The sequence below is a fragment of the Dendropsophus ebraccatus genome, chromosome 4 (assembly GCF_027789765.1).
Source record: "Dendropsophus ebraccatus isolate aDenEbr1 chromosome 4, aDenEbr1.pat, whole genome shotgun sequence".
NCBI classification, from domain to species: Eukaryota; Metazoa; Chordata; class Amphibia; order Anura; family Hylidae; genus Dendropsophus; species Dendropsophus ebraccatus.
In genome coordinates this window covers 95,812,700-95,836,508 of record NC_091457.1, presented here as the reverse complement: position 1 = coordinate 95,836,508, position 23,809 = coordinate 95,812,700, and the positions used below count along the sequence as shown (strand labels likewise).

The window sequence follows — 23,809 nt, the reverse complement described above, 5'->3', positions numbered from 1 at the left end:
TGAATGAGACATTGGACAATTTGCACCCAGACTTAAATTATAGCAAAAATGTCCACCAGCTCAGAACTGCCACACACTAGACTCAGATACGCAGGATTTATTCATAGGCGTGCAATTGTTAGTCTGTGACCTTACCCACTCTCCCCTTTGGCCCCAATGGATGTCATGATGTACAGGAAATCACTATTCACTGACAGGCAGCACATTCTGCTTTTAGTTTGTTTTTGAACTTTTAATTTTCTCTCCAAAAGAAAAAAAAAAACAATTGATGATATATTCCTGACCAGCAGCAGATCACAAACACTAAATAGCAATTTAACGGGGGAAGGGGGTTTATCATCCCTTCCCCAGGCAGGAGGAAAAAAATTAAAAGAAGCAATAAATGGCAGGCTTTTCTCTTTATAACAATAATTAATGTAATAAAAACATACAAAACCCTTATTTTAATATGTACAGTAATGGGTGGGTGAAAGCACCTGATTATTACGTCTCCACTTTCATGTGTTCCTTTCGCGTGTACAAGGGAGGTTTTGTAGCAGCTTTGCAATGATACCTCAACCATCCGGCAGCTAATAATTAACAGAAAATAAAAAAGGTACCTTTAATCATCAGACATCCAGGCGTAAGTGCATTCCTGTTGCAAGCTGCAAAGCTTTGCAAGGATAAATTTTTATGTAGGATAAAAGTCCTTCAAAATCTCATTAAATTTATATATTTTTTCAATTAAAAGAAAAACACAACATCCATATCCTGGCAGAAAAAAAAATATATATATATCATTGGAGACGATTTTGGTGGCGTCAATGGTCAGTAAAGAACAAGTGATAAATTAAACCCGCAAGTGGCAGCTTCATACGACAGAACGATGGCGATGAGAGCTGGATGAAGGAAGGAAGGCACCCACAATGGTACAGTCTGAGGGTAGACGGCATGGCCAGTCAGCAGTACATCCTGCGATGGGATGCTGTAAGCAGGAGCCCCAAATGATGACATTGCCCGCAGCTTTGCTACAAGTGAGGTCTGTTTTTTTTTCCTTGCCGATCTCCCTTGATCCTTTAAGTCATGCATGGCACATTCATATAATATATATTTATATTTTTTGTCTTTATTTTCTCCCCCAAGATGTGCAGGAAGTAAAAGAAACGGGTGGCATTTTTTTTTTTTTAATTTTTCTCTTTTTGTTCCTCCCAGTGAAAAATATTAAATATCAAGATAATAAAATAGATATTTCTATACTGTACGTTCAGGCCTAGTGCAAGAGGAAGGGGGTGTCACCTGGGGTGGCCTTTGAAATAACCCCTAGACCATGGTGAGGGGGGCAAAACAAGGCACTTTCTAAAGTGTTCAAGTTCAGCTTGTAACCTCTCCCTCTCGGAGGCCACTTTCTGCTTCTGGCTCATCAGATCCTGTGTAGAAATGAAGAAAAGAACAAGTTACAATCAGTGGATATTCCAGAAACAGATTTCACAAACTATATAGTAAATATTTAATGCAGGCACCTTCTTCATCAGCCCCTAAAATCCTTACATAGCATCTTGTTAAAAACAAATCCTTTCTATATTTTACAACCCAATAAGGTGCACTGGGATGGGTTCTAGCTGCAGTGACAGAACTGCATCACGTTTGCTAATGTATGGGACAAAAAAAAATGTTCATATTTCCACCTCTGCCCCATTAAGATGTGTGTACTACTGATCAATCTTGGTGTTGTAAGATCTGTGCAGATGACTGAGATTACTTACCGCCATGCGGTGTGATATCTGCTCTGCCGTCAGACTCAGGTTATAGTGCTGAGCTTCTAGTCGCTTGCACTGTGTCTCCAGAACATGGCGTTCAAGGTTTTGTTCTGTAAAGTAATTAAATGACATAAGAACTGCAGAATATAAATGAACTATTGTATAGGAAAAATGGTAGAATTTCTATGCATTTAGTGTACAGTAACCCCACCACATCCACACTATGGGGGAGATTTATCAAACATGGTGTAAAGTGAAACTGGCTCAGTTGCCCCTAGCAACCAGATTCCACTTTTCATTCCTCACAGACTCTTTAGAAAATGAAAGGTGGAATCTGATTGGTTGCTAGGGGCAACTGAGCCAGTTTCACTTTACACCATGTTTGATAAATCTCCCCCATAGTCTGTAGTTATGTATCAATAGTGAGCACGCATTGATCACTGGGGGTCTGTGAATAGAGATCTCCAAAGTCCCCAAGATGTTCTGTGATTTACAGGGACATCTGGGTTAATGTTGGACTAGATGCAAATGTATGTAGGGGAACCCTGAAAGCGTACACTAACTTTAATTATTAAACTAACAAGGCACATTTTCTAGATTTGTCATCATTATAATTAGGTTTACTTTGATTGGAAAATTTGTTTTTTCTCTGCATAATGACACCACACATCATGAGAGCCTCTGCCCACCTTCTATGTGTTCTTGGTAAGCTTCAAATATTGCCTCAATTCCCTGCCATTTCAGTTTTGGTGGTTCATCTACGTCATCCTCCTCGTCTTCATCGGATGTCTCTTCCTCTGAAGATGCATCAGGATGTGGTGTCCCTCGCAGCACCCCTGACTGCCCAAGGCCCTGCTGACCATTCTGGTGAGGCGGTGTGGGACGACTTGATTGCTGCAGCTCAGGAATATTATAGTGGACTGAGGCATCAGGCTTGTGGTTTTGCTCAGCGCAGTTCAGGGTTGATGTTCCTAAAATCATAAGAAATAAATTAAAGACAACTCTGGACACTTGTAGTCTTTATGAAGAAAAACATTTGTTGTAGTAGGAAAAAATATAGTCATGCAATGTGAACTTTTTTTTTTTTGGTATATAGGTATATATGTATACACAAAAACAATTATCTACATGAACTGTAGCAATATACACTAAGCTGAGACTACACCCCTGGTGTAGGTCCAGGCTATCACCCCCAATCTACATAGAGGATGTCATTTCTCAGACTACCCCAATTTTCCTACCACATTTCACAAAAGAATCCACTGTTTTTGTTTCTGTTTGTACATATACATATTAACATGCACTTAAGGAAAAAAAACCTACGTATGTTAATGGATGGTAGACACTAACAGGGCCGTATGCCAAACAGAATCTGTTCCCTATTGACTTACATTATGAAAAAAACAAACTCACGAATTGCAATTTGTCTAATTTGATTTCACAAATTTTAATGTGACTGATCTTGTTTTTGTGTATGTCAAAATTAAACTTAATATAATAAGTGAAACAGAGACCAAAACACAGTGAACCCAGCCTTAAAGAGTCACTGTCGTTAAAAAATTTTTTTTTTTGCGATTTTAAGAAACTTTCTAATTGGGTTTATTAGCCAAATATGCTATTATCTGCATTTAAAGAGACTTTTCCCAGGCCCCCCCTCCTCTCCTTTCTGTCATCCACTCCTCAGAATCAGGAAATTTCGACTGTTTTTTTTAATCAGTCGAATCTGTCTGGTCTATGAATAGGGGAGGGGGGGGGGAGGAGCAGGATTAGCGGGCGGAGAACAAAGGATTGCTCAGTGGGGGAGTTATTCAGAGCCCTAATTAGAGGTCAGAGAGGTCAGTGGCGACTGTCAGAGGAGACAGCCCACAATGTGAATGTAAATTAACTCTTTGTTGTCCTGTTTTGCTGCTTTTACTTTCTCTCTCCATAGGAAAACCATAAAGACAGGGGTGAGAGCTTCAAACTGCTTTTTTATGATAAAAATTCATTTTTCGGCTAATAAACCCAACTACAAATTTCTTAAAATCGCCTGTACTATTGATTTCTGCAATAAAAATTTTTAACGACAGTGACACTTTAAAGAGAACCAATCACCGCAAAAATGGCCATGCAGCAATGCATATTAATGTTAGTAAGCTCCCAGCACTGTTCCCAAACAGCCCCTGAAAATGAACTTTGAAAATCTCCCACAAAGTATGTAAATTATATTGGCATCAGTGCGAGCCACCTTTGCCAAAGTATTCATGGCTGGCGTGGAAAACCTTTGTGATTAGGTCTCTCTGAAAGCATAGGCACTTAAGGACAGCCCCTCTGAGGAATGGCTGGGTTCTACAGTGAGAAACACGCCCAGAGAGGTGTCATTACAGTGGATTTTCGCGCCAGTAATTTACATAAGAAGCAGGAGATTTTCAAAGTTCATTTTCGGAGGCTAGGAAGAAAGCTGTTAGCGATCACTTGTTTGGGAACAGTGATGGGGGCTTTCTGACACTATATGCATAGCTGTATAACCAATTTGGCGGTGACTGGTTCCCCTTTAAGTATATTTATATAATATCCACCTTCTGCACTACTGCCTTGTACCACAAAGTACATAGAATCTCTACTGTCTACGTTGTAGAATATGCTGATGTTCTGTAGTGTCTATGTTTGTCCAGCAGTGGGCAGTGTGGTGGTCACATCTTACCTTTGTGCTTCTGTAGAGCCTTCTGGGTAGACTGTAACACAGATTCATGAAACTGATGAGCAAACTCCTCAGCTATGAATGGCTCCCAGGACTTGCTTCTTCCATTCACACTCTGAGATGCTTGTACAGGGTTCTCTTTGGCTGGATGCCCTCGAACAAAATTTAAGATGCTCAGGCTCTTCTTCGCAGGAGCAGCCACAGCAGCTTCATTCTGCCTGACTTTTTCTGTGCTTACAACATTAGTTGAGGGAGTTGGTACTGGAGCTGGCAATGGCGTTACCCTATCTAAAAGTTTTGGTGGCTCTGAACGAATGAGCTCTGGAGGCTTCACGGGTTCTGGTGCTGTGACAGTGCATGAGGTGGACGGGACAGGAGCAGATACTTCTATCTGCAACTCGGGCTGAACTACAGTCTGATCCTCAGAGGGTGCACCTGAAAATAGAGGAAAGGTGAATGTATAGGTAAACAAATCACACGATCAGAAGACAAGACTACAAAAATACAGATTGGTTGTGCTGTCATGAAAGGGGTCAGTGCTTTATGGTCTAGTTGGTTTCTATCGCTTTGCTGTAACTAGGCAGATATGCTATTTTGCAGCCTGGGAAAGTAATGTGGGAAAGTCATATGTCCACCCTACTTTTCCAGAAAAAGAAACACATGTGCCTTAGTATTCGCGATCAGGATAATAGAGTCTATTGTAGGGGTGCTGCTACTCTTGTGGGAAGATGCTAAGCATGTACACACCCTGCACCATGAATTGTAGGTAACTAAAAAGACTGGTTAGAAACATGACAGTTCCTCACCCTCACTGCCACATTATAATGGATTTCCTCATGTATTACCTGTGGGCAGAGGAGAGCTGCCCCGACATGCAGCCAACAGGGGATTCTTCACCGCCTCAGGCACTGTGCTCTTCTGCTTAATTGCTTCCAGCATTTCAACCAGCTTCTCCTTGTCTGCCAAAATCAAGACAGACTGTTTTAGTCAGCAGCAGATTACAACATATCTTCTCTATGGTATCCCCTCTGTATACACAGAGAACATGTGGAGAAACTCTGTCATCACTTCAGTCTGAGCGTCAGTATATGGCATTGTGCTGCATCTGGCAGCATCCGGGAAGATTAGACAACAGGACAATTCCAGGTTGGTTTTCACTTTTTATCATCTAGTTCAAACTTAATGTTAAGCAGTTTTGCTAATACTTTGGTAAACTTTATCAGATCTTAAAGTCTCCTCCTGCAGTGCAGAAAATTATCTCCGTTGTTAAGAGTATGTGTCAGCACCGTACTGACTGACTAATTATATTAAAGATTTAATCTACATATAATATAAAGCACAACTGTAAAACTATATTCAACGGGTGTATCCAATCTTAGAAAATCATGGCTCCTTTTTTCCAGAATCAGCACCTCTGCTGTCCTCGGTTTGGGTGTGGGGTTTGCAACTTTCCATTGAAGTGAATGGAGCTAAATTGTAATACCAGACACAACCTGAGGACAAGGGTGGTGCTGGTTTTGCAAGAAATCCATCCTACTGTAACATTGAACTGTCTTACATAAAGAGACTAATCCCAATACAAGTTTGAAGCTTGTTCTCACCTCTCCTCTGCTCTGCGCTCACATGTGACAGATCAAAGAAAGTCAGGAACTTTTTCTTCTCTTCCAGATTGGGGCTGTTGTTGAGCTCATCTGGACTGAACCTTGTAGACAGTGGGGAGTGCGGTGATGGTGTCTGCCTTTTGCTTTGGATTGGAGGTGATGGGCTTCTTTCCCTCAACATTCGTCTTCTCTTCCTTCTTTTCTGTTGTAAGATCCTCTCCTTTTCTTGTTGAGTAGTAAGTCCAAAGATCTGAAGGAACTCCACTTTCTATCGAGAAACACATTGATAAAATAATTATCTGGATCCATCTTTTATATAAATGCAGCATGTAAACACAATGAAGACACAGCTTTTGGCTGATCGCTAGTTCCTCCTGATCCCATTATACATATGAATGCAAGAAAAAGATTGGGCAGATGAAATTCAACATGCCCAATCCTTTTCTCACTTGCAATTATCTTCCAGGGTTCAGTCAGGAAGCCACTCTTGGCATCTTTAGCTGACACGTGTCTAATGTGCATGAAGACCATAGGATCAGCAGCAGTAAGTGTTATACCTGCAGCTGACATTACCTCAGATGATGTATCCAGTTTGAGAGGAGGCTGTTCAGCGACTCGGCGGAGATGTGCTCTCACTTCCTCCTCATCACTTTCATCATAAGAGTCATCAAGATCATAATAATAACCTGAAAAAGGATCAAGCCATTTCAGTATCTGTAGGACCTTGATACAGGAAGGGGGAATGCTGGGTATTAAATCAATATAAGCACTCTGAGCCCACAACCTTGGCCAATTTATAAGACAAAAAAAACAAACACTACAAAGCAGATCAAATGGCAAGTCATTCATGTGGCTTGCCGTAAAGCATTAACAGATTGGAAAAGAAAGATAGTGGACTACGGCTTACCTTTTTCACGGGCTTCTTTCCGCCTCCTCTCTTCAAGATCCAGCTTACTGACCAGCCTTCGATGCTGTTGTAGAAACTCATCATATATATACATAGGGTCGCGAGTTCTTGTAGGGGGAGGTCTGTGTGACAAGCTTGGCTTGTGTAGGAGTGTAGTCTCTGTTGTCTGGCCAGTCTGCTGGAGGGAACTCCTCTGCTGGTTAAGGAAGGACTGAGTTGACTTTTCAAGTTCAGCGAGAAAAGGGGCATGAGGATAACTAGTGTGCTCCAAAGAGGGTTCTCGGATAGGTTGGTACTTTTCAGTCTGTTCTTTTCTCCGTGGCAGATCATCTTCCTCTAGCTGCTGCTTCTCAAAGCTGAAGGGACGCTCAATCTTTACAGAGGGCAACGTTTGACGGCTGTGTTCATAAATAGCAGAAGTGTGGTTATGGAAGGAGGCAGGTTCCTGGCTACGACGTGACTCTGAGGGGGTGTCCATGAGTGACACTGGATTCCAAAGTGAAGTGGGAACAGAATGCTGCTGGGGTTTGGGTGAAATCAGGGGTGGTGGGCCACCGAAATGCTGTAGTGGCTCGCGAATACTCCCTTCATTACGGGTAGGCAGAACCCTAAAACAAAAGGGGAAAACTATAAATATACATCTCTCCATACATACAATTTTAATACACTATACTAGACACTGCACCTATGACTTACCTAAGGTTTTCTGGCCTCGTTTCAGCCTCTGGTTGACTAATAGGGCGCCCAGTAATGTCCAGCTGCTGTTCTAGCACTTGCTGCCGAAATTCCGATACCTGGTACTGCCGATCTTCCTTCTCTTGCCGTAGACGTCTTTGCCGAGCTAACCACTTTTCCTCTTCCTGCGTTCTTTGTGCCAAAAGGGCAGCTGCAGCTGAACTGCTTGTTGGAGGAAAAACAGTATGGCTGGAGATGAGGCTGGGCACAGAATGGTGAGTGGTAGGAGGTTGGTGCATTTGGTGCTGGACTGGCTTTGGAGTCTGTACAGATGGTTCTTTCACCTTTTCTGTAAGGGAAAACAAACCAACAACTTTAACCATAATAAAAGGATATATACATCTGTTGAAGGACAGACGTTCACTCCTGGTGTTATGTTATGATGTCAATATGATGTCAATACTATGTGGTAGGGACTTAGGTGTAAATTCACACTAGAGAAAAAAACAAATAATAAATTACCAGGTCTGGTTAAAGCAGGTTGTTCTGCTGGCTTTATGCGCTCTTCTTGGTGCATTCGGAGTGGGTGAACCTCTGTCTCTGCCAGATACTGGCTTTCTAAGTTTTTGAGAAGACTGGCCTCCTTCTCTCTTGTGCGTTCTCTTTGTCGTTCAAGTTCTCGCTCCCTTTCTCTCTCCTTTTCTCTTTCCATTTCTTTCTTTTCCCGTTCCCTTTCTCGCTCCCGTTCTTTTTCCCGTTCACGATCAGCTTCTCGTTCTTTCTCTCGCTCCCGTTCTCTTTCCCGTTCACGCCGCAGCTCTTCATCCATTTGAAGTCTATAAAAACAAATAGATTTTTTTTTTTAAATTTTAACATAAAGAAACAAAACAGAAGATAAGACTTTCTTTTTATGGCATCCTAAGTTTTTAATAAAGTAAATATCTTAAATGTGAGATTTGTAGTAGTATCAATGTTCAGACCCGGATTAGTACAGCTAGTGCAGAGGAGAGGGCGAGTAGCGGGATGATTCCTATAGTACATGAGAGGACAGATTCAGTTGGTTGCTACAAGCTACATCTATTCTTCCCCTCTGCACTAGTTTCTGTTTTTTCACCCCTATGTGTAGCCTGGACCTAGATGTAATTCTTAGTGCTAACTCAAAACTATTTTGAATTTGGTCACATTCCACATAAAAATTCAGGAAATAATATAAGACAAAACTGTGCATACTTTGGTCATATCCATTTAAAACACAACACTTATGCTCAGTGTAATGAATTTGTTGATTAAACCAATGATTAGTGCTTGGGTGTACTGTGCACACAATGATATTACCTCTCAGCCGTAATGCGCTCAGATTGTAGTGCGGACAAGGACGAATGTGCAAGATCTGCAGGGTATCTGACCCCTGACAGGTGCAGGTGCATGGCTGAAGGGTGAAGAGGTGGAAGGGATCCAGGGCTGTGCAGAGGATAGAATGGGGACCTCAGTGCAGATAAACAGTAAGAATCTTCCATCCTGCAGAAGAAAAGACAAGGTGGTCAGTACCAGTATTCAATTACCAGCCAACTCTCCCATCTATAGAAAATGTATTTACCTGAATGCTGGGTGAGTGAAGGTGTGGTGGGCCAGGTAACTATTGTGGTAATACGCTGCTGCTGCAGTTGGGTCCAGTCCAATGTGGGGTAGAGAGGGCATGCGGAGGTCCTCAGCAGTGTGGTATGGACGGAAGCTGCGTAAATATTCCTCAGTAACTGTGCTTGGAGGCACCACATGGTGCACAGGCCTCTGCAGGCTGGAAAAAGCAGAAACCATTACACCAGTTATTACCCAACGGCACTTTCAAAAGCAAATCTTTTTACCTCAGCCCAGGAAATCATCATTCACACAAACTATGCTTGTGAACAGCCGGGCTTGTTAACCATTTATGAAGCACCTGGTGTTATGTATGTTGTATGGCTGACGTCACATAGTGAATGTTGTAGAACAATGACTCCGTAAAGGAGAACTACTAGTTCTACTTTATATAATCTGATTATGGCATTCCTCATTTATTAAAGGGGTACTTTTTAATAACTATGGCAAATCCTCAAGTGAAATTGCTCTGTTGCTTCCGAAAAAACATGCAGCGACTCCTCCACTTTATCTGATGCTATACGCAGTCACTGCAGGCGGCCCCTGCTTGACAAAAGGTGGGATTCCTTATCACACATTTAGGGCCAGTTCACACGGAGTAAAATCCCACCAGCGTTCTTATTTAGTCCAACCCTTGGAAATAATTCAGCCCATGATCATTCAGTTACTCACTTTAAGGGTTGAAAGCGGGAATCCTGAACAACAGAGCTTGGTGGGATAGCAAAGGCATATGCGCTTCCTAGCAGATGTGAGGGTACAGCTGGGGTGCCAGTCTTCTCAGAAGGTAGCTGGGATTCTGCAAGCAGACGCTCTCTGGCAATACTGTTTGCCCGGGAGGAGTTATCAGACTGCTGTAGAGAAGACAAAATACTTGTTACAGTCACAGCAATGGCAGTGTTCACAATACTGTCCACTTTTATGTATCGCTTATTAAGATATAAGTTTGAAAATTGTAGACATTGAATGTGTTGAAAACCCAAATGGAATGTGGCAATCGCGTGGCTAAACACATGGCATCCAGCTGTAAATACCTGCTTATACATACATTACAATATTAATAAGTTACACTCTTATGGTATGTTTAGACAGAGGTTTATCTGAAAGATTTTTGAAGCCAAAGCTAGGAACAGACTATAAACAGAACAGGTCATAATGGAAAGACCGATTTCTCCTCTTCTCAAATCCATTCCTGGCTTTGGCTTCAAAAATCTGCCAGATAAATGCACTATAAGTTGCCCTCATTCTGCTGGTGGAGTTGCTGTGCGCATCTACGTATCCCGTACTGACCCCAAATTACAACCTGTACTGGAAACAGCCAGCAATCCTATTATCAGACATACCCATATCAGATTAGCTGTAAGGAGTTCTTCTAATACAGGACGCAATGTGTTTTTACAACTTAGATCATTCCTCCCAGAAAGTATTTCATGAGAACAAGCTATATACAGACACTGAACAAGCAGGGAATGCCAGCAGAGCTACGCAGCCTGCAGAATAGTGGGCACAGCTCTGGCTAGAACACCATTAGTACAAGTTAGTACAAGGTATTTAAAATGTGACACCGCTGTAATTATTTCATTAATATTATACACACACACACATATATATATATATATATATATATATATATATATATATATATATATATATATATATATATATACACATATACACATACATATACACACACACATACACACATATATACATATATGTTAATACAGTAATATATAGGTTGTATCTGGAGCCATAATAGAATCGTGAAAGAAAAAAAAGCAGGTTGGTTTAATTTAGGGTACAATTCAGTATGTTATGTTGTTGCAGAGCTAAAGGCTAACCCAGAGCTAGACGGCTCTCTCGGGCCCCTTTAGAAGGATGGATAGTTTATAATGGGCCAGGGAACAAGGCAGCGGCACAGCAGAGATCCTCATGTTTGCTGATCTGGTAAAAATGCAACATAATGTCTAAGTGTATCAAGAGCAGGGAGCCAGATGAGCGTGACTACACAATGGTACACTGACTGCTATCCTGGGCTGCATCATCGCCGTCTTACTTTACCTCCCTTCACATTCCCAGCTACACAAATGCATGTGCTGCCAGAGGAAATGAGAGATGTAATTGTGTTTTTACAGGTCAAGTGTCTGCATCTGCAAACAAAATACTGCTGTCAAAGGTAGCACAGCTGCCATACGGCTACCGTGCGAGCCGTCACAAATGTACACTCACAGCAAGCCGGATTTACAGCAATGAACAAACCGGGGCTTCCAACAAAAATTTATTTACTAAGCTGGAAGAAGCAGGGTTCATTGAGCCGCAGAGAGAGAGAGACTCCCTGGGAATTCATCCTCTCCTCCACCAGACACATCAGCCATAATTAATTGAAAGAGATGGGGCCCCGTTGATTGGAATTCTTAATGAGCAGCAACATCTGTTCACTTTCCAGGCTCTTGTGTGCACTCCCTTCACTAAGCGCCCCAGCCCCCTCCCATACACCCTGATGGCTGAACGTTCAGCTTTTTCTGAACTGTGCCCTGCCCCTGGCCATCAGGCATTGGAGAAAGGTCAGGGAGACATGATAACAACAACAATGTGGGGGTGGTGAGATCAGGGCACACTTAAGGCCCTATTCCACCAACAGATCTGATGACAGATTATCTGCCAAAGATTTGAAGCCAAACCCAGGAACAGACTATAATCAGAGAACAGGTCATAAAGGAAAGACTGGATTTTTCCTCTTTTCAAATCCACTCCTGGGTTTGGCTTCAAATCTTTGGCAGATAATCTGTCGTCAGATCTGTTGGTGACTAGGGCCTTTAGGCACAATTCAGCCCACCATCCAGTTTACAGAGTATAGATTTATTGGTGCCAATGACAGTTGTATGGCCTTACTGTGAATCAAAGACTATGTTATAATCTATGCAGGAGTGCAATTCGCATCCACATCAAAAAGGGAGGGAAAGCGTTCTTTCAAGTTGGTCACTTGGTTTCATAAATATCTATCTTTCTCTAATGCACAGACAAAAGCTAAGGCAATGGAAAGCGTGCACATCCTATGCGGCAGGATGAATACAGAAGTAAACCTTCCATCTCAGGCCTTGCTTCCCTAGCATCATAGTGATAACTGCTCTGGTTATGAACATATCCGATCACCCCCCTCATCTGATCACTGCACTGGAATTATAGTGACAAACTAAGATCTGCATGGAATATCCTATTACACAGAACAGTAGGGCAGCATTTGTGTTCTTTACTGCTAGTCTACATAAGGATAGTGTTTTGTCCTTAAGGGTATAAACCCACACACCGTATACACAGCGTATTTACTGCTGCGATACGCAGCGAATACGCAGCAAAAACGCAACAAATACGCAACAAAAACGCAGCAGATTAGATCTAAATAACTGAACACAGCATAAAATCTGTACCAACAAATCTGCTGCGTATTTGTTGCGTATCTGCTGTGTATACGGTGTGTGGTTTTGTACCCTAAGGGTACAAACCCACACACCGTATACGCAGCAAATACGCAGCAGTTTGATGGTGAAGATTTGATGCTGTGTTCAGTTATTTAGATCTTATCTGCTGCGTATTTGCTGCGTATCGCAGCAGTAAATACGCTGTGTATACGGTGTGTGGGTTTTCTAACCGCTAATGGTTATCCACTATCCCATAGAAAGTAACTGAAGAGAGCTGCAGATATGCATGGCACCTCTTCATTCATTCCTTTACCCCGATACAGAGGCTGCTCTGGAAGACAGAATGGCGGTCAGTGGACTGCTGCTGTAAAGATGGGTGTGCTTACCAAATGGGACCTTCATCTACCAGACTTTCTAGGCAGCTTGTGGACAGGTCATAAATGTTTTAGGTGGGAATATCCCTTTCCCGTGATGTGGAAGTTTATACAACTTTCTAATAGACTTTAAATTAAAAACCATAGGAGAATTAACCCTTTGGAGGACCAAACCCAAAATGACCCAGTGGACCGTGCAAATTTTCATTTTTGTGTTTTTCTTTTTTCCTCCTCCCCTTCTAGGAGCTCTAGCACTTTCAGTTTTCTTTCTACAGGGCCATGTAAGGGCTTGTTTTTTACAGTAATAGGTGTACTTTGTAATGGCATCTTTCTTTCTACCATAACCTGTATGATGGAACCCCAAAATTATTATTTATGAAGATATAAATTGGTAAAATTGTAAAAAAGAATGCAATATGGTAACGTTTGGGGGGTTCCTGTGTCTACGTAATGCACTATATGGTAAAAGTGACATGATACCATTATTGTATAGGTCAGTCCGAACACAACCATATGCAGGTTTACACTGATTTTCTAATGTTATATATATTTTTATGAAATTCTTTTTTTTTTTGCAATTATTATTATTTAGATGAAAATGGGCCTATTGTGACACTTATAACGGTTTTATTTTTTCTCTAGTTTTTAAATACCAAATTTGTGAAGATCAGACGTTTAGATCACCTTTTATTAATTTTAAGGCGTTTAAGGGGTTAATAACACGCTGCAGCCTGTCATTAACGGTGAGGGCCGGGCTGCTCACTGCAGCCAGCCCCCACCTCCTATGAAGCCCTTCATAGCCCAGCCCAGGACGTACCGGTAAGCCCAGGGTCGTCTGGGGACAGTGACCCATGGCGTACCGGTACGTCCTGGGTCGTCTAGGTGTTACATGGTTACAAAAAACACAAAACTTCCCTCCTCCACATGTATCCTAAATGGTTCCTAATATAGTTGCAAATTTATTTACCAAGTGTGACTCCTTACCACCAGGAAAAAAAAAAAAAAACACCTTAAAAGACTTGGCTAATAGGTGTTTCAATTCTCTACGGTTTGCTGTCCACTGGCTATTTTAAGGGGAATCCATACCTAGTAATAGACAGGTGACGGTAAAGCTCAGGTGAGGCTGAACTTAACTACTGCTATGTCCATAAGAAAGCCTGGATTGAGTAACTGCGATGTGTGCATTCTCAACAGAATCCTCACTGTCCCTTAAAAGGTAAATCTAGGCTTCCCTCTCAGCAGCAGGTCAGAACTTAGTTTAAGCCCTTCCGTGCTGTAGCTGTTTGTTTCATTTCTGCTCACGAAGCACCTTGCAAAGCTAGTGCAACAGAAATTCATTCTCAGTCCACAAGCCATCTATAGTAATGTATTGTAATCTCCAAGTACAGTGCAGCCTGTTCAGTCCAGTACACTTCAACACTATGTCATGTCACAGTAGTAAGTGCTATCCTGTGTTTGGCCACATAATAAGAGAAAGGAAGCAGTGTGTGTACATACTATTTGTCAACGGCACAGCTCGACACAGAAATGGCTGTATGCGACGTAGGGGACTCAATACCAGCAGTGAGAGTACTAATATCGCCTTGTCACTACTCTAAAGGGTTAATGAACATCAAAGCGTTTTGCAAAATCTTGAGCAAGAGAAATAATATATGATTCATCTTTATTAAACATAAGTGGAGCCCTATGTGACCACACTTGTAGACCACACAGAGGTGGTTTCTTTTACACGCTTTTTCTCTGTTATGACAGTGTTCTTCAGAGAATGGCCTATTCCTCATGTATATTTACTTATCCATAAAGCTAATGATGGCCTATTTTAATCCTTCATCTAATCGATCAGTCTCATTAGTTCAAAGTCATTTGGTTCTAACGTTCTGTAACATCCCATACAATTACCAGGGATTACTTTTGGACATTTGTCATATCACAGTTTAAAGAACACATATAGGGACATCTTAAATAGTACAGATAATATTACCTGACGGGCTTCACTCCTCCACACACCATTCACTGTTTTAGTTGGTGCAATTGTCACCACAGGTGGGGTGTTCGGCACACTGTGGCCTGCTGGGGGCACTATGATGGGCCCCATTGGACCCCGCTTGGGTGTGCTGGCAGGAGAACTGTGATTTGTAGCCGGTGATGAAACTGGGGAAGACTCGCTGCTTATTGATGATCCTGCAAGAGATAAGAAAATGCGTTTATATTTAAGGGGAGTAGTAACTACTGCAAGGAGACAAAAAAACATGTAAATAAGCATTATGTAAGCATTGTAAATAATCAGGTTTTGGTCTAAATGTAAGAGGTATAAACAAGCATGCTTTCTGGTGGCCAAGGAATAGTTCCATCATTTGCATGCTAAAACATCATGGCCAGACAACGCAATTATTGCTGGTTATGGCTGTGACCTTCCACCAAAGTCTTGCCCACACAGAGGTGTACGGTCTGTCTTTCCTTTGTTACACTTGAAAGAATACAACATTTCCATTTGGTGTACTTTAAATATATATTCTACAGATACATGCACACAATCCAGAACAGTCAACACAGCCACGATGGAAAAAAGATATGTGCAACCTTAAATCATCCCCTTTATGGTTTTGAAAAGTTGTGTTTCAATCTACTCTAATATTGGCTCCTTAGATGTGAAGAGGAAATGATGGATCTAGAATGCGTGGGCAGCCAGATGATTACAAGCGGATTGTTGAGCACATATTTTCAGGCTTGTGGGAACTGTGGAGAGGTTGTAGCACGCTGAGATGTCTCATGCAGTTACTGTAAACTGATCGTGGGCTGGAAGCGAGTAGACGTGTAATGAGAATAAAGCTGATCAGCCAAAGATTTATTTATTCTTTTCCCTGAGAGGCAGACACTCTATCCAGCTACGTAGGTGGCCGTGATCAGATGAGGCTCTAATCCCAATCCTGTAAATAGAAGCTTTCTGATATGCTGGTCTCTCCACATACACAAGGTAAAAGGGTCCTCTGATTGAGACCCCGCACTGATGGCAATAACTGCTGAAGGTATCAACCTACTGACTTCAATGCAATCTGTTGCTTCATTTCAGGAGTTATTGACCTAATGTAAAACAGTTATCCAAAGTGTAATTGTATGGGAAATTCTCATCAGACTACGCAATGCTGCAATACTGTCATTAAAGGGGTAGTGCGGCGACCACACAAAAACAAACAAACACACACACACACACACACAAGGGCCAGACCGCTTAACACACATTACACATTATAGTCTGTTTCTGGCTTTGGCTTCAAATCTTTGGCTTCAAATCTTTCTGTGTAAATGGACCCTTATACTGAACAATTAACAATGATTTTAGGATCTAAATCAACGTGAACGATTTTTTGATCGTTGCCTGCAATTACACAGAATGATTATTGTGTAAATTCAAATGATATAGCGATTTTCTGCACGATAATTGTGTGTAATAGGGCCCTAAGTATTGCAATCCAAGGGTAGAACAGACGTTTGTTTCCATTAGCGCCCTTTCTGTTAACTATGACTGAGAGGTTTTGGGTCCATATTAAATCCCATTATTATTAGAGTCTGTTAACATGGTGGTGCTCAGATTATATGGGCACTAATGCTGGAAGCTGCACCTGTGAACTAAACACAGCAAGAGGCAAGAAGAGTTACTCCAAACAGTAGCAGCATCAAACACACTATGGACACTGAGGTATAATACTGCAGCTTACAGACCTCCCATCTGCTGTCCTGCACACCACCATAGAGGACAAACTAGATAAAATATAGAAGTATCTTCTGATGGCACGGTGTTACTCATTTGCAGCTAGTCTGAGCTCACAAGACAGGTAACAATGCATGAAATCATTAGACCTATTCTCCTCTCTGTACAAAAATCTAAACCTTAGAAACATTGAAGCCTTGATGCTCAAGGACTTAAGAGAATTTCATCTCTAGAGCACCAGGGTTAGCAAGCAGATCAGACATCTCCGTTGTAGGATGTGCACACAAAGCACTCAATCAATGATTTGCTGACCTGGCAGCCACATCTGCACCATTAGACGAAGCAGCAGCTACAAGGCATTCCCAGGACACTGAAACCTTGAATAGGAAGAAAGGCCACTGGGAGAAGAGCACAAGAGAAGAACGATTTTTTTTTATCATAGCTGCATCTAGAGACAAACCTCTTCCCATTAGCCTGCGGATGTGAACATGGGAGGAAGGGTCTGCTTATTACAGGGCAGAGTAGCTGATAAGGTTCAGAGCAGCTATTGAAGCGTATCTTGTTAACGGAAGGCCAGGAACAATTAGGAATGTAATCCTTTCTGAGCTAGGGAGCTGTCCCCGACTGTTCACAATCAATAGCTTCCCAACAAGTCAGGCAATTAACGGCACCACAGCTCCAAGCATTACAGCCTCCAGATCTGCTGTGCAGCTTTAAACAGGGAGACAGTGTGATCATTGTAATTAACTGCTGGCATTCAAAGAGGACTCGCTCAATAAAATGAATTGGGATTAGAGTTGATAAGTCCTAGCGTGGCGATGTCACCTCTATTGTCTGCCCCCCTGCTTGCCACTTCATGATGCCATTCTATCTGTCCAACCTGGTAAAGGTGTGCAATTAACAACTCTGCAACCGGTCCATCCAAACCCGACACGGGAGGAGAACCTCGACTGTGTAACCAAAAGAAAAATGTGACGTAGAACAAGAAGGGGATCTTAATCCAATATATAATTATATAGTTTGGAAACATTTCCTTCATTCTTTACTGTACACTCAGCATTGTAATGTGAATAGGTGTGTAAAACAGACATCATGATAAGAGATTTTTTTTCAACAGTTCTAGGAAACATGATTTTTAAAGGGGTTGTCCAGCAAAAAAACTTTCTTTTACATCAACTGGTGTCAGAAAGCAATATAAATCTGTAGTTTACTTCTATTAAAAAAAATCTCAAGTCTTCCCATACTTATTAGCTGCTTTATGTCCTGCAGGAAATGTTTTATTTCCAGTCTGACACAGTGCTCTCTGCTGACATCTCTGGCCGAGACAGAAAGTGTCCAGAGCAGGAGAGGTTTCCTATGGGGATTTGCTGCAGCTCTGGACAGTTCCTATCTCGGCCAGAGATGTCAGCAGAGAGCACTGTGTCAGACTGAAAAGACAAAACACCATTTTCTGCAAGACACATAGTAGCTGATAAGTATGGGAAAACTTGAGATTTGATTTTTTAATTGAAAAAAAGTACAAATCTGTTTAACTTTCTGAAACCTGTTGATTTGATAGAAAAGATTTTAGATTTTAAGGGTATATTCACACGGGCGAGCCCGGCAGGTCCTGGCAGTTCCCATACACTACATACTTGCTGCGGTCTAAACGACCGCAGCGAGTATGTAATTCTGCCGCCCTTAACCCCTTCTGCTCCCGCCCGGCTCCCCCGCTGTAAGCATACATTACCTGTCCTTGCTGCACGGGTCCGGCGTCCTGCTCTCCTGTCCGGCCAATTAGTGTGTTGCCCAGCCGCAGCCACTGTTTGGCCGGGCGGGAGAGCAGGACGCCGGACCCGTGCAGCGAGGACAGGTAATGTATGCTTACAGCGGGGGAGCCGGGCGGGAGCAGAAGGGGTTAAGGGCGGTAGAATTACATACTCGCTGCGGTCGTTTAGACCGCAGCAAGTATGTAGTGTATGGGAACTGCCAGGACCTGCCGGGCTCGCAGTGAGAATCTCGCTGTGAGCCCGTTCGTGTGAATATACCCTAAAGGCTGTATTTTGTGGCTGGGATATTGCGGGCTAACTATTATCGCTATAGTTCTCTATTGTATTTTTATGTCTACAGACACTTCAAGATATACAATGCCACAGAAGAGAGAAAAAGAAAAACTTTCGTACAGATTATTATGTCTGAAAGGTTATCAAAAGTCTCTATTTACCAATATAGGAAGAACAAATCTACACAAAAAGGCTGCCAGAGAAAAAACAAAGGATGAGTTTTTGGTGTCTGCGGGAATAGGACAAATGGGTTATTCAAAGGCTCCAGAAGGAGCACAAAGGGTTGTTCTATGTAACTTTTCTCTTCTGTAACAAAGTTACAATTCCCGATTTCCTGGGCACTTGTTCAGGTCATGCTCCCAATATGCAGTATTTAAAAACTTAGCCAAATAATGTTTCCTAAAGTTACCAATCCGAAAACAGAATGGTATATTGGCTGACAGAATACACAACGCTATGACACACTGAATGTGAAACCACTTGTATCTTCGTCGGACACAGTTGTAGAAATGGAGTTTAGAACTTACAGACATGAAAAGACAACATAGAAACACACCATTGATGTGATGACATCTCAGCCCTCCCCGTAAGGTCATGTTCACACATGGTGGAACTGCTGCAGATTGTGGATCTTACTGCTAGAGGAAATGTGCCTTAGGGTACAAACACACACAGCAGATACGCAGATTTGATACTGTGTTCAGTTATTTAGATCTAATCTGCTGCGTATCGCAGCAGTAAATACGCATTGTATAAACAGTGTGTGTTTGTACCCTTAGGGTATGTTCACACAAGGAAATTGTGTGCCTATGTAAAGAGCTGTGCTGCAGTTCTCTCAGAGCACAGTCCTGAAGTTAATGAAGTCAGTGGGAGCGGGGATTCTGACAGTGACATGTCACAAAACCATGTGGTTATAAGCCCTGTAAGGATACTCTTAAGCTTATGTTTACAACTGCTAAAGTTCCCATTCACACTTGGCAGTTGCAAACACTGTCTGGTTTATACAGAGCGTGTGGTTGACTGAAACTGATAAGGCAATTCTAGATTACACTCACGCAGCATTTTTTTTTTTTTGGGGGGGGGGGGGGGCACGCGGAATACCACTGCAGCTTTTGATGCAATTTTTTTAGAAGTAAAGCCAGTAGTGGATTTTGAAAGAATGGGTGAAATATGTCTTGCTGGATTTGTAACAAAAAATGCATCACAACCCGCAATGGCATTTATCAAAACAATGCTGTGTGAGAAACCACCCTTAGGGCATGTTCACATGGTGCATGGTAGTTCTTCCAAAGAACGGCTTCTTAACAGGGAAATACCACAAGGTTCTGCTGCAGTATTTGCAGGATTCTCTATTGCAATAGTGCTCCGCTTCCTGCTTCAGCATGAATTGGTGACCAGACCCTACAGACACTATACAGAAAATGGGAGCATTGATTTTTCAGAGTGTATTATGTCCGCCATATACTACTATATAAATTGCAAGATGGGAGACGTAAAACACAATCCTTTGTTCTGCCCAGTTTCCTTCCATCAAGGAGGAGGCAGCATTACATCTGCCACTCGTTCTCACAGGTTAATACACTGTATAATAACATATCTAGATGCTTAGGACATATACATCATCCAAGAGCTGAACCACACAAGGTCCCAGACTGATAACAGAGATTACAAGGTTTACAAAGCGAAAAGGTGACAAAAGTCCATTAACATCACTCCAGACAACAGACAATACATGGGAAAGACCAAGCTGCCATGTCAGAGCACGATGGATACCTCCTGCTTAGCCAAGGCACCAGGGAGACTGCTCATCCTCCCATGTATTCACCTCCCCCACCCCAGCCTCTCCACATCCTCCATATGTAAAGGTTGAAGCACTTACTCATTACTAGTGTTGAGCAAACCTGTCAAAATGTTCAGGTTTGGCAATGATAGCCAAACTCCAACACTCTGTCTTTAATTCCTCACAGCTGCAGAAGCTCTAGGGAGTCCTAAAAGACATGGATACAGCCACTGAGTGTATCCATGTTTTCCTGGCAGCCCTAGGGCAGCATCCAACTTCTGCAGCTGTGGGGAATCAAATGCAGAACGATCGGTTCAGCTAAAGTTTTGACAGGTTTGCTCAACTCTACTTATTACATGAACTGCAACGAGATTAGTGCCATAAAATGCTGAACACAACCAGCAGCTCAGTTATCAAACAAAGGACAGAGTTCCATATACAACCATAGGGTACAAGCCCAAATTATGCAGGAAACTTCATGACCCAAAATCATGATCCACAAATACTAAGCTGGAACTGGGGACAACTTCTATTTCTAGCCTTGTGTCTTTGCACACTTTGGGTTACACTGCTATATACAAAGTTTCTGCTATTAAACGGGAAAGGACAATGTAGGAAATCCACCACACATTTACAACTAGATACATATTTGCATAACCTTCACTAGTTTCGATACATTTGCTTCTGATGGATACAAGTATTTACCCTTAGGTTGAGGTATATATTGTTTGGCGTTATAAATATCTGTACACCACGGGATAAAGAGACGTGCAGAGAGCTAGGGAGAAAAGCTCCTAATGCAAGATCCTGAAGCAGCAGATTTACAAGGTAGCTGTGTATCAGCGATGCAGAGCCTCCAGATCAGCAGAACATGGAAGCCCAGAACCGGTGCCAGCTGCAGAATTACATAGGATCTTGCTGCGCCCCCTCCTTCCTCCCTCCTTGTGCTCTCACATCACCCAGCCTAGCACTGCTCATATCACACTAAATGGGCCACTTATGAGATTAATGTACTCTGCAAACGACCGGTAATTTCTACCTTAATTATGAAATTAATTTGCTGCTGTTAAATTCCCCTTCTTCACTGGAAAATAGGCTGTCATTACAGGGAGTTGTGTCACCCACCCTGGAGAGTGGAGGTGCAGGGGCATAAGAGCCCGGGGGACAATCCTACCTTCTATACAGTCAATGAAATGCACTAAATACACCTACAGTCCAAAAACAATTGGTTCCTTCATTTAATTTGTGTATTTGGGACAATTATGCTACGTTTACACAGAACGATTATCGTGCGAATTTGCACGATAACAGTCGAATTCTAACGATAATCGTACGTGTAAACGCAGCGAACAATCAACGATTGATTTTTCAACAGGTTCTCAAATAGTCGTTGGTCGTTCGCAAAAAATTCGTAGATCGTTCCATGTGAACAGTCATTCGCCGGTTTAACCAATGTGTGAGATAGGCTTAAGCGATCGCAAAACGAATTTCCGTACAATATATCGTACAGTTTAAACGCTGATCGTTACTCCGACATCGTTAATCGTACGATCGGGCGAATTATCGTTCCGTGTAAACGTAGCATTAGCCATCTAAGTTGTAAGGGTCATATTAGGCAACAATTTAGGGCCCTATTACACCAACAGATTATCTGACAGATTTTTTTGAGCCAAAGCCAGGAATGGACTACAAACAGAACAGGTCATAAAGGGAAGACTGAGATGTTTCCTCTTTTCAAATCCATTCCTGGCTTTGGCTTGAAAAAAAATTGTCAGATAATCTGTTGGTGTAATAGGCTCCTTAGTAATTATTTGTTACAATACATCTAAAGCAGTCGTGTCAAACTCTGGCCCATGGTGCCATTATTTTTGGCCCGCCATGCAATTCATAGTTTTAATTACATCTGGCCCGCCATGGCTACTATATAAGAGACTATGTGGGAGGACTGGCTACTATATGAGACTATTGGGGAGGGCTGGCTACTATAAAAGAGACTATGGGGGAGGGCTGGCTACTATATAAGAGACTATGTGGGAGGACTGGCTACTATATGAGACTATTGGGGAGGGCTGGCTACTATATGAGACTGCTGGGGAGGGCTGGCTACTATAAAAGAGACTATGGGGGAGGGCTGGCTACTATAAAAGACTATTGGGGAGGGCTGGCTACTATATAAGAGACTATGGGGGAGGGCTGGCTACTATAAAAGACTATTGGGGAGGTCTGGCTACTATATAAGAGACTATGGGGGAGGGCTGGCTACTATATAAGAGACTATGGGGGAGGGCTGGCTACTATAAAAAACTATTGGGGAGGGCTGGCTACTATATAAGAGACTATGGGGGAGGGTTGGCTACTATAAAAGAAACTATTGGGGAGGGCTGGCTACTATATGGGAAACTTGGGGGGCTGGCTACTATTTGGGCACTATTGGAAGGGCTGGCTAATATGTGGAGCAATTTTTGGGGGATTGGCTATTATATGGGTTTGGGTTTTAATCATGTCATAGCAATTTATCATGTCATAACATTTATGACACGGGGCTGGGAGACTCACACCTCTGACAGTGCCAACACCGCGGCATTCGCGCTTTAATAATTATCAGGGTTGGCCCGCGACTTTGTCCAATTTTTGAATTTTGGCCCACTGTGTATTAGAGTTTGACACCCCTGATCTAAAGGGTCACAAACCCCACAGTCTGGATCTGGTAAAATTACTGCAGCATTATGAGAAGCAGCTGCTATATAGAGGTTAAGGTCTCAAGGTTCTCAGCATAGGACATGTGAAAAAGTAGAGATCATGGGGGTCAGCGAGGTTTCTACGTTACCTGTCACTACAACCAGCAATGGCTGATAACAAAAATGCAGAGGAGGGGGATCAAGACCAGAGCACGGTCTGCCTAATTCTAGGCTACAACGAAGCACCTTGTGGATTCTCTCAATGCTTTAGTTACATCGTGCTATAGATTACAGGATAGGGTTATTGGTAGCTCGCTGTGATGTGAGAACTGAACATTTCATGGCTGGACACAGACTATAACAGGGGGATGACATGATGCATTTATAGAGTTCAGCAAGTCAAAGTGTCTGCAGATAAAATCCCCCCTAGAGAACAAGACAACTTTTCTCCGCAGGAAACTGGGACCTGTCTATATCAGAATAGAACATCTTTTTAATAGAAAGAGGAGGGGATCTGCAATACTCCAAATACTCTACCAATAAGATATCCAAGCAGCAAAACATCACTGGATATCA

The 23,809-nt window shown here is 42.3% G+C and overlaps 1 protein-coding gene across 4 annotated transcripts in view; it reads right to left on the bottom strand.

Moving 5' to 3' along the window:
* Positions 1-379: 379 nt before the first annotated feature.
* Positions 380-23,809, bottom strand: part of GSE1 (Gse1 coiled-coil protein) — a 354,039-nt gene continuing 330,609 nt past the window's right edge. For 3 of the 4 annotated variants that reach the window (XM_069966313.1, XM_069966315.1, XM_069966316.1), the window contains 14 exons: positions 15,006-15,205; positions 9,907-10,085; positions 9,197-9,394; positions 8,935-9,117; positions 8,122-8,435; positions 7,621-7,948; positions 6,925-7,532; positions 6,591-6,703; positions 6,018-6,285; positions 5,262-5,375; positions 4,420-4,851; positions 2,426-2,707; positions 1,743-1,846; positions 380-1,406 (listed from right to left, as the gene is read on the bottom strand). In XM_069966313.1, the coding sequence (XP_069822414.1) occupies positions 1,272-1,406; positions 1,743-1,846; positions 2,426-2,707; positions 4,420-4,851; positions 5,262-5,375; positions 6,018-6,285; positions 6,591-6,703; positions 6,925-7,532; positions 7,621-7,948; positions 8,122-8,435; positions 8,935-9,117; positions 9,197-9,394; positions 9,907-10,085; positions 15,006-15,205 (3,458 nt within the window). In that variant the 3' untranslated portion in view covers positions 380-1,271. The remainder of the gene's footprint in view (positions 1,407-1,742; positions 1,847-2,425; positions 2,708-4,419; positions 4,852-5,261; positions 5,376-6,017; positions 6,286-6,590; positions 6,704-6,924; positions 7,533-7,620; positions 7,949-8,121; positions 8,436-8,934; positions 9,118-9,196; positions 9,395-9,906; positions 10,086-15,005; positions 15,206-23,809) is intronic. The other variant, XM_069966314.1, reaches the window with a different exon arrangement.